Here is an 11844-nt window from a genome sequence, read left to right as displayed (position 1 = left end):
AAATAGTATATAAAAACAGTTGGAGCAGCTTTCTACTTCGAATGATAGTATGTGGATTGGGATATAGCCTGTGTGGTGTGCTGTATGTTGAATGACCACCACTAGCCAATCAAATGAATCTCTCATGCAATGTAGGTTTATGATTTAAACAGGCATTTAGAAAGTTTTGTCACTGCTGAAGAAATTAGAGTAATGTTTTCCTATTGTTTCTTATAGACTAAAAATAACCAGACGGAACATGTCAGTTGTCACTGTTTAGGCCCATGGTGGCTCAGTGGTAAAGGCTCTGGGTTACTGATCAGAAGGTCAGGAGTTCAAGCCACCACCATTGGGCCCCTGAGCAAGGCCCTTAACCCTCTCTGCTCCAGGGCTGCTGTATCATGGCTGACCCTGCGCTCTGACCCCAGCTTCTGGGATCTGTGAAGAAAAGAGTTTCACTGTGCTGTAATGTATATGTGACAAATAAAGGCTACTGCTGCTTTAAATCAGGCATGTGAATGTACAAAGCATTAGAGCTAAATCTGTTCCAGCTCAAACACTTGTTTTATCTGAAAGCAGAAAGTATCCATATTTAGCCATCCACGAACCTAAAGCTGGGTCTCCAAGAATGATTATTACACTAAATTATACCTCAGCACTGTTGAATTCTTGATTTTGATTTGTCAAAATGGATTTATTTTATTACAGCACGGATTGGACAGTAGTTCCAGCTGCAAGGCAAATCACAGGTTTGTATTTTAACGTACTTGTTTTTAACATAGGGACTTGTATGGCAGATGTTCACATAAATAGATTTAAAAATGTGTGTAATTGCTGATGATGGTTGGTGTTGATAACTGATGGTAAGTTTTCTGAGAGGAAATGTTTCTTAAACATTTTTGGAAGGTCTCTTCAGTGACACTGAAAGCTGTAACTTTAGGTTTTTCGACATGGGAAAATTTTGCAGATGAGAAATTAATGAGTGACTGACCAAATCACACCACTGAAACTGCAAAAATATATTTTATTTGAAGGAGAAGGTCTCTCCAGAAATCTTTAAATGATCTGCTGCACCTTCACTTTGATATTCTGGCACCAGTCCTTTCCCCCCATGAGGCAGACAACTGAACTCTTAGCACGTCACTCAAACTGTTTCCTCTCAAGACCCAAAAATTCGAGAGCATTTCCTGCCAGGAGTTTATCCTGCAAATAAGTGAAAAAAAAAAAAAATACAACTCCAGCTGAGTTTTGACAAAGCATGATCAAATATCAAAATTTGAAATTCAAGTAGATCTGCACAAATGTTCTTATCAGCCAACTATCTAAGCATCATGGGAAGATTTAAATATCAGCATTAGGGACCTGGTACCTTTAGTGTGCCGTCAAATTCACGCATCGATTCTATCAATGTTCCCGGCTCCAGTTCTCCAAGAGGAAATGGGTAATCTGTTCCTAACATCACCTTATCCTGGAACAGAAGAGTGCACAGTGCTTATAAAGACAGACTCATTCAGACATGTTATGTCTGTAACACAAAAATATCACCTTGACACTGCAAGAAGGTCTTCAGGCATGTATACAAAAAACAGCGTGTTGATGTGGATCTCTGTTATATTATATACAGTATAGCCTATGAAATATTTAATGTAAAAGTCTTTTTTTCTTTCACAATCTTGTATGCTACGTGTCTTTAACCTGTACATGAATATCTTACTTTTGAATATGTGCCTGCGTTCCTTCTGAATGGTCACATGACCAGATATCCAGTGCCTCACACTGATGCTAAATGAGGCAATGAGTTCTTTGAAATTTAATATGAAATGAGTTCAAAGGTCACATCCGTAATGTGGAAATTATACAGAGAACTTGAGCTTATATTTTCTATCATGATGTGCATCTAATTGTGCAAAGTTTCGAAGTTGTAGGCTGTGACTTGGCATTTCTAAACACACTTGGATGCTGTATTAAGTAATCCAAAAGATTACTTAAAATAAGTTTATAGTACTGTATGTAGTACTAGATTCCAGATATGCAGTATTTCCTGAGATGAAAAAGAAATCTTACCTTCCCGATGACATCAATGAGTAACTGAAGAGCAAGCGGGTCATGGACCAGAGAGTCAGTATAAAACGATCCTAAGTATTTACGTGGATTGATCTTATTGTCTGTAGCACACAGGTCTGGCCGGACGTTGAATCCATGCTCGATTCGTCCAATTGTATAAGGAAAAGCGCCACCTTGAAGAGATGATGCGGCATTGATCATACAAAACGTTATCACCATCACATCTGAAAGTTTGAGGTGTTTCATAACCAACCTCCATGAGCAAAGCAGACCTTTAGCTTTGGGAATCTCTCAAAAATACCCCCAAAGATCATGGAGCAAATAGCCATTGTAGTTTCTGAAGGCATACCTGTAGGGAAGTGACCACATTCTGATGAACTTGAACTATTATCATGTTAATAATACTTCAAAATTTACGGTTTAAAATCATTTCTAAGCCTGAATAAACAATTGTCTTACTGAGGAAATTATTTGTGAAATGGTCACTAGCCATTTGATTCTACCATCAAGGTGCCCTGCGTACTGTACGCAAATAAGAACTGAATCTAATTCAAATAATCCAATAGAATTTGGTTTGAAATATTGTGTGACATCATTAATTCATACTCACCAACTAGCCATGGCAGCCAGTACTTGGCCATTCTCCCATCTGTCTGCATATCCCATGGATGCACAAATAATGCACAGTTTAGCTCCTCAGCAGCCTGAGAGATTCAGAAACACTATACATTAATTCATATTCATGTCTTTCTATCAACAGCCACTACAAGAGCCTTATTTTAATTGCAATATCCGATATACTGTACCATCACTGGACTTCCTGTAGACTTACAGCCATTCACATTCACATCACTGCAGTATATACATTATAATCCTAGTGCCAACTCATCAGCTAATTACCATTTACTCATTCTTTTGTATTAAACATTTGCAAAATACAGAAATATACAGGTAGTGAGCATTTCCTGCTTCACAGCTCCATGGTCTGGGACTCAAGTCTACAATCTGTCTTAGTGGAGTTTTGCATGTGTGTGTCTTTCTTCTAGGTATTGCATTTCTCTACAACATACCAAAAACATGCTGGCAGATGGAGTGTATGTTCTAGATCCACTGCATCCAGGTTAAAGTAGTTAATGAAGATAACTAATACTGAATATAAGCCCGAGTGGGGGCCCAGGTGTTCCAATAACGTGTATACTATAGGTGTATAATACTAAAATATATTGGTAATAAATAAATAAATGAATTAAAATGTTATACCATTAAAATGCTACCGATATAAAAATATTTATCTTTGGCTAGATTATCAGTGTAATTTTTATTTAACTTCTAAACTAGATCATCTCGATCTCCTCAGTTTACACACTGCCCACACACACACACTGCCCACACACACACACACACACACACACACCTGTCTGCACTGCTGGTAAGAAGCTTTTATTAATATTTTAATCAAATATATGGCACTGAGGCACTGCAGCAATAAACTGAACACACACAGAGTAAGATCAATGCTAAAGTCATTAAAGACTGGGATTGATTCTGAAGACTAGATTCACAAGAAACACAGAGTGCACAAGTATAGCATCTAACAAAAAATATATCAGAACCTTGTTTTGTAAAACATTACCAACTGTTTGTAGAAATAAATTATTTTTTAAAGCTAAATTAGCAAAGATGTTCTTAAATAATTAAAGTGCCAGCACCCTCACTTCTTGTTCCTGGATCTCTTTATTATCTTGGTCAGTGGTAACATAGGAACTTCAAAGTCTGCTCATCTGATCTCTTTCATTTTGCTTTTTGTATTTCCCTAAGCACACAGTCATACTTTTTCCTAAATAATAAATGGCCAAAGAGAGTTGAGTATAATGTTCTGCTAAACACTTTTAAACAAACTTCTTATAAGAAATTATAAGGGTTATTGCTTCAGAGTTTATGAAATAAACTGCTGAGCTTGCAGAGTGATTTTTTTTTTTTTTTAATATGGCACATGTTTAGAGTTCTATGAGACTGGTTCATACAGTACACTCTTATACATAAAGCCTCTGAGTCACCTTTTAGTGCAAAGCTTCATATAACAGATCGAGAGATTTAAATAAATTGTTGCACATATTAATGATTAGCGAATGCTGAGAGGGAGAATACCTTTCCAACATTTTAAGCAAAATTCATTGTTTGGAATCAATATGTTATAAATTCATAAGTTCATTCATCTTCAATCAGGGTCATCTTGGTCAAGGTCACACACACACTCACACTTAGGGCAATTTAGTGTAGCCAATCCACCTAAGTGGAATCCACTTAAACTAGAAAAGCTGGAGGAAAAGTGGACAAATGGAAAATATTCACAGAAACTTTGCACAGGCAGCAACCCAAGCTTTGGAACGAACCAGGGGGCATGGAGGAGAAGCGGCAATGCTACCTGCTGCGCCACAGTACCATCCATGCACACACACACACACTTAACCTTCACTTGTGTCTATTTATTTCAGATCCTGAGGATGTATCACATTAGTGAATAATTAGTGTAGCCTGATCTTCAGAAAGAGCTTCTTTATTTATTCACTGAAGTGGTTTGAAATCCACTATCCTCTTCTAAGGCTCGTTCTCAACCTCAGCTTTTAACATTTTCCTGGTTGGTTCTAGGTTCTATAGCTCCATCACACTCAATCACAGCTTATTATTTGAACAAGATATGGCAGTACCATCACTAAAAAGGACAAAAAACTAATCAAAGCCTCAGGTTGTGAAATGTTAATGATCGAATATTTTGTAGCTAAGGGTCACCTGACTTACAGCGTAAACAGGGTAAAGCTCAGGAGCATTGAGGTCCCAAGTGTTGATGTGTGAACCGATTTGCACTCCTGGGAAACCCAGCTCCTGCACACAGCGCCGCATTTCCTGTACAGCCAGCTCAGGGGCCTGCATGGGAAGGGTGCCGAGGCCTACAAAGCGTTTCGGGTATCGCCTCACAGTGGCTGCCAGGTCGTCATTAAGGATCCCACAAAGGTCCAGTGTGTCCTGAGGTTTTGCCTTTTTGGATGGACAAGTGGATATATAGATAAGATTTTGATCGACATGCAGTAATATATGATGGACACAATATTTGTTCTAAATTCAGCTTAGATCAAGTTAGTGGACAGGGAAATTCAAGGGTAGAGGGAGATACAGATAGCAGATCATGTGTTCCAATAGCTTATATTAAGTCACCACTTTAGAAAAAGAGAATAATGTAGTGGTTAGCTGATGAGATATAATGTTCTTGGCACACAGGAATAATATAGAAGTGCATTCTAGTGTTGTTTTTATAGCCATGCGGATGTTTTATGATACTAGCTAATGTGCTAACAACCCAGATGGCTGGCAGGATAAAGTAACTGAATGGAAACACAGCTAATCTAGTGTTTGATTATGTTTTTGAAAGATTTTATCCATGTGTATTATTAGCAGCTTGATTCTTTTCTGTTGGAACTGAAACTGCATCACATAGTAATACCTTACGATCAGATTCTCCAGTTGCTACGCTGAGGGGAAGTTAACAAGCGTGTGCTAAATTCTGAACAGGGACAAGGAAAGACTTTAGATATTTGTTTATTCATCTCCCTTAGTTTTGAGCAGTGGGTTATTCATTGTAATACAATGTCATTCTGACTTGTTTCTCATCTTCTTGTTCTCAATAATGTAAGATTAACTACTCTAATGTCATGGGGTCCCTGAAGGACTAATGGTTGAAGGACTAATGGCCTGGGTATGATTCCTGGCCTGGGTACGATTCCTGGCCAGGGAACACACAGGACTGCACACCCAGTGCCCGTCTCAAGCTCGGATAAAATTGGCATCCGGCCAAATCAAATATGAGGACCAATGATCCACTTTGGCAGCCGAAAGAACAACAGCAGCAACTTCTTTAATGCCATACAGAAAGAAAGGTATACTACCTGTATACTTCATACCTGTATGAGTTGTGTTTGACTTGATGCTAAATGCATGTAAGGTAGAATTTCAGGTGTTATTTACCCAGTAGCTGAACATTACAGGTACAGTAGACAAGGCCTGCACTGTGACACCTAAAAGAAATACAGTTAGATGATGTTAACTGATATCTTATTCAGATGGTACATTATTAATCAGCACTGATTTTGGAGGAAAATGTAATAAAGATTTAGTAAAACAGCTTTACCGTGCTTATCCATGTCCCGTATCCGAGCCTCAGCATCCCAGCAGTTCTCCTGAACTACACGGAACACTTTCCCATCCTTTATCATTTTGGCTTCTCCCTGGGAATACATGGATTCATGGACTTAAGTCCACAACCACAAGGCACGGAAAGAAAACAGCACATATCCCATTTGAATATAAACCACATGATTAATAGCTCAGAGAATAAAAAACCCCACAGTTGTGCTGAATTGTAATACTCAGGCTGCTTTTTGTACTTCCAACCACCAGAGAGCAGCTATAACCTTAAAGTGCCTCAACCTCTTTTCAATATATAAGTGAGTGAAAGGAGGACTGAGAGAATATACAGTATGAGACTATGTTTATAGTAATATAGTCTTTTAATTAAACTATCTGTGGCATAGATTTTGACATCTATCTTTCTTAAATGATGAAGTACCACTAGTGTTTGATAATGTGCCCTTTATACTATACCTCAAACAACCAGAATACACCAAAATCTAGTGTTCTGCCTCATTTTATACACATTAATCAATTAGATCAAACCCACAATGGGTTAAAGTCAGACTGGAAAGAGCAGGATAAATCTATAATCAAATGATGTGACCCTGAAGGACCCGAGTTCCTGAGGACTGTGGTTATCATGCTGTCTCATTAATATATCTTCTGCCTTCATCTGGCCCCATGTCCTAAATGGTAGCCTGTTCTTCCTGTGCTGCCCACTCATTCTTCATAGGGGTCTTAGTTAGCACAAGCCAACATACACACACAGTCCAGCTCCATAGCGAGCCAACCCTACTTTCATCCTGATCATTAGACTATTATACTGCAATGTGGTGCAGAGGAAGCAGAGTTGCTGATTTGTCTATATATATATACATATATATATATATACCACAAGACTGCAGTGTATGCTCATTTGCATACATTAAAACACATAGTCCTGGTAATAAAAAGTGCAATACTAGAAAACTTTTCCATCATAAAACTTTCTGTGCCTGGCTCATAAAAATGGCAAATTTATATTCAAGAAATCATCATTAGGTAGGACAAGATTGTTAAAAATTTGATTCTCTTGTAAAACTGAAACAATAACATCAATCTCGGTCCTTTTTCCTCCATCTATTATTTACGCTCTGACCTGTACACACACTTAAATCTCCAAACATATGTACAGTGAATATGTATTGGGTATTTTAAAATCAATCTTAAAGTTCTGCTGCTATAAAACCAATAAAATGTAGCCTGGGTGTCTTAGATCTTACCTTACAGTGGTGGCGGAGCTGGACAAATCCATCATATCCATATCTCTGGCAAATATAAGAAATTTATTTATTGTATGAAAAATGATTCTATTATAAAGACACAAACTAGTTATAGACAGTGTATACTCTATACACCTGTACTTTAGTTTCTAGTATTTCTTTTACTTGTATTTGTAATCTTATATTTTATTTATTACACGGTCATGTACATTGTTTAGCAGTATCCAAGTTTTCATAACATTCTTCCTAACTGTATATATTTTTAGCTTTGACCTCTGCCTGTCTCTCTTTTGGACTCTGAGTGTCATTTACTGTGCTGTGGTCTGCTGGGGGTGGCAGCATCAGTGCCAGGGATACCAGCAGGATTAACAAGCTTATTCGCAAGGCTGGATCTATCATTGGACACAAACTGGAGACGTTTGAGTCAGTGAGGAACAGGAGGTCACTGAACAAACTGCTCTCCATCATGGACAATCCGTCTCACCCACTCTACAACACACTACCGAGTCAGCGGAGCTCATTCTCAAATTCTCAAAGACTCATTCAAATTCGTTGTCACAGAGCACGTTACAGGAGTTCATTCTTACCATTCGCAATAACATTGTACAATAACAGCTCACCTGTGTGTGACAGATGATAACACTTTCACATTACACTACTACAAGAAAGCTATCATTTAGAAAGCTGTCATTATATTCTACATTCTCAAGGTTCTTCATATTCATTATTCACTGCCAGTTTTTCACAAGTGTACTGATGTAAATCTGGATGTAAATCTGGTTAAATCTACAACTGTGTTCCATATCTGCACTACTACATTTAATTTAACTTATTGTATTTTATATTTTATATTGTGTGTGTGTACGTGTTGTATCTTGCTACTGACCATGCTGCTGTAACACAAGAATTTCCCTCATGGGATCAATAAAGTATATCTATCTATCTATCTATCTATCTATCTCAGAATCAGAATCAGAATTAGCTTTATAAGCCAAGTATGCGCGCAGACACACAAGGAATTTGTTGTGGTTTTCTTTAAGGTGCTCTTGGTACATACATACATACATATCTTACATGAGAACAAAAAACATTTAAATAGTAAGACTTAACAATAAAAAAATAAAAATAAAAATAAAATAATAATAATAATGTTTATGAATCTGGAACAGAAGATTTATGTACAGATTTGTGCATTATTTACTCTATATACAGCTGTATAAATAAAGAGATATGCATATGTATTTACATAATACTTGAGAAAGAGGTAGTAATTAGTAATTATCTGATTATGGATTTATCCACCTGACCCCTGTGATTTACTCCTACAATAATTCTTAGGTAAATTTTATCTGGTGGACTCTGACTTCGCTTGTATATGATATACATAAATGATTTAGATTTGCTCAGTCATGGTTTACAGGAATTTCAGGAACACAGCATGAAAAAAACATAAATATCCAAAGCATAACCATGGGTTATCCTACTCATGATATTCACTCTTCTGATACTCATCTTGGTGGCAGAGACAGTTGCAGGTGAGGTTTATTAAAGTTTTGGATTGTTTTCAGAATTTTAAGCAAGAACGGGGTCAGAAACAGGCAGAGATCCAGGCGATCAGCAAACAACATTAACTGAGCAAATCCAAACTCATGAAAACAGGAATAAACAAAGTCATAAACCAGAACAGAGTCAACAATAAACAAAGGCTTGGTAAGTCAGGGAATGAAACAATGAGCATTACTAAGTGGTTGGAGTTGTCTGTGTGCTTATATAGTGTGTGGTGGTGATTGTGTCCAGGTGTTTGCAATCAGTAATTGCGCGACCATGAACGTGAGCGTGCTGGTGAGTGCTGGGAATCGTAGGCCATGTTTGTAGGCCACAAGGCATTCTGGGAACTGGAGTCTGGTGCCGAATCAGGTGCTGACATGACAATCATATGCTGGAACGCTATTGTTTTTTTTTTTTTTTTAGATTTTAATCCTTCTCTCCATTATTATTATTTTTTTTTTTTTAGATTTTAATCCTTCTCTCCATTATTATTTATTCATTTGCCATATGCCATATGCGAAACACACAATTGAGACAAGATACAATCCAAGCATACAGCTAAGTAGACGAGGGATAAAGGCTCTCCTCAGCACTCTATCACTGTCTCAGAACTTAAACAACTGAGACATCACTGACTTATTTACAGTCCATCCCTGCCTACAAATACTGGATAAAATAAAATAGAAGAGAATCTAACCAAAGACACACTTCTACACAGTGGAAATACTGATGAAGTTTTTAAATTTAGCTTCAAAGGTCAAAATGGGATCATGGTCTAGGGCATATGGAAGGTGTGATATATGCAGTTTCTCCTTGTAAGCTTTCAGACTAGAAATGAAGCTACAAATTAGCAACATAACTAGTCAGCTGTCTAGTATTGGGGTTTATGTACATATCTTTACATTGAATGAATTACGATAAATTTTACAATGTAGCAGAGACAGGGACCAGAAGTCTATTCTACTACTTGTGAAAAAATATTAATGTATATATTATATATATAAAATGAGTAGGGAAAAATAAATGATGTTCTGAGAAATTTAAGTTAAATACAGTGTGGATCTCACTGACTGAATACTAATGATAACATATAACGCATAGAGGATTATACTGAGTCAGTATAAAGTAGTGATTAAGGAAAATTAACCACCTTCTGACCAATCAGATTAGAGAATTCAACACGTCACACCACCTGCTGATTTTTTATCATTTTTCTGTAACAGCACAGCCTGTGTTTCATTCCTTACTTACTTACTTACTTACACACACACACACACTATGTATGTGTATATATATATATATATATATATATATATATATATATATATATATATATATATATATTGTGAACCCTTTGAGACAACGAAATGCAGTTAGCATCAAACCAGTACTGCAAATAACAAATAAATTAAAATGAGGTAACAAGGTTATGGTGCAAGAAGTTAACAGTGTACAGTGGGAAACAGTATGATACATACCAGTAATGCAAGTGGCAATTAAGTTAAATGGAATAAACAAGAATTATGGTGCAGTTAGTTGAGATAAACAGTATACAGGTAGAGGTAAGAAGCATGATGCATGCAGTACGATGCAGCGGATAAAAAAATGTAGATGTGCAAATAGCAATAATGTGCAAACAATAGTCACAGATAGTGCAGTGCAAGTACTTGCAAATAATATATATATACACACATACACACCAGTATATAGTTTTGAAAAATAACTAGAAATTTTATTATACTGGACTAAGAAATTTTGTATACCATCAAAACCATTCTGAAGCCTGACATGAAGATAGCGTTAGCATGTGAACATGAGAAATGATTACCTTTACTATGCTCTGTTGACACAAATTAGTGGGAAAGGCCAAGGTCCTGACTGATTAATATTTCACTAGAGCAGATTTCAAAAGCAAGTTTCAGATTATGTTTCTGCAGAGCTCACCATTAAGACAGACTATTTCATAAAATGTAAATCCTGAGAATGTAAATAAAGGCACAAAATAATGAGAATGCATAGGCTTACAGACAGAAAACCTGCTATTGCTGTTGATTTGTCCAAGCAAGCTGGTGTGTACAGACGGATCTTGCACAAAAAGTGATTTTTATGCAGTAATTACACTCACACTGCATATGTAGCTGCCATTATACAATTGCTCACTTTATAATCTATTTCTTGAGCTCTGAGCTTCCCTACCTCTCTTAGATCAGGCCATTCCTTGGGCAAAATATGGTTATGGATATCAATCTTCATCTTCTACGCAGTTAGAAGTCCTGAACACACAGAGTTTCAGAGTGGGAAAAGGGTCACAGCCAGCCCATGCACCTGAAGCTCAGCTCAACTCAAAGTCAACATATATCCCCTTCCCTGATCATACTGACCAATCAAAATCATTCACTCCATGCTCCCATTGGTGTCTAGCCATACTGACCAAACAAAGAGAAGAAGAATTACACCACTATATTATTTAAAAATATGTATTTTTGATTATACCACAGTTTACACAGGGTTGTGTTTTGTATACAACTGGCACAAGAACATTCATAACTGTACTGAAAAGACTAGCAATAACAAATAGAGCATGAAATCCTGCACCAATTCTGCCCCCTATTGGCTACTTTATGTAATGAGGGTATTAGTTTAAAAATATTACTGACTTACTCTTCATGAAAAAATATTAAACAAACAAACAAACAACAACAGAACAATCCTATCTATCATCCAATATATATATATATATATATATGTTTGCTTTGGGTTTGTCCCTCTACGTAAAACTGTACATGAGTGGGTTTCCCATCTATAA

General features: G+C 36.8%; 1 protein-coding gene across 2 annotated transcripts; it reads right to left on the bottom strand.

Annotated features, from left to right (window-relative positions):
- Positions 1 to 249: 249 nt before the first annotated feature.
- On the bottom strand, positions 250 to 11374 carry acmsd (aminocarboxymuconate semialdehyde decarboxylase). 2 transcript variants are annotated; one of them, XR_008301763.1, is made up of 11 exons: positions 11235 to 11374; positions 7491 to 7535; positions 6227 to 6323; positions 6064 to 6113; positions 4843 to 5079; positions 2654 to 2747; positions 2297 to 2392; positions 2044 to 2216; positions 1349 to 1447; positions 1054 to 1182; positions 250 to 417 (listed from the first exon to the last, which is right to left on the bottom strand). XR_008301763.1 is itself a non-coding variant. In XM_026927981.3 (10 exons), exons 1-10 carry the CDS (start codon positions 11289 to 11291, stop codon positions 1120 to 1122), a joined length of 1011 nt encoding a protein of 336 aa, XP_026783782.3. In that variant the 5' UTR covers positions 11292 to 11374; the 3' UTR covers positions 984 to 1119. The 2 variants fall into 2 exon arrangements, 1 of the variants encoding a protein (XP_026783782.3); XM_026927981.3 differs by lacking the exon at positions 250 to 417 and having other exon boundaries at positions 984 to 1182.
- Positions 11375 to 11844: the final 470 nt, after the last annotated feature.

The sequence above is a fragment of the Pangasianodon hypophthalmus genome, chromosome 5 (assembly GCF_027358585.1).
Source record: "Pangasianodon hypophthalmus isolate fPanHyp1 chromosome 5, fPanHyp1.pri, whole genome shotgun sequence".
NCBI lineage: Eukaryota > Metazoa > Chordata > Actinopteri > Siluriformes > Pangasiidae > Pangasianodon > Pangasianodon hypophthalmus.
This window is presented reverse-complemented; position numbering and strand designations above follow the sequence as displayed.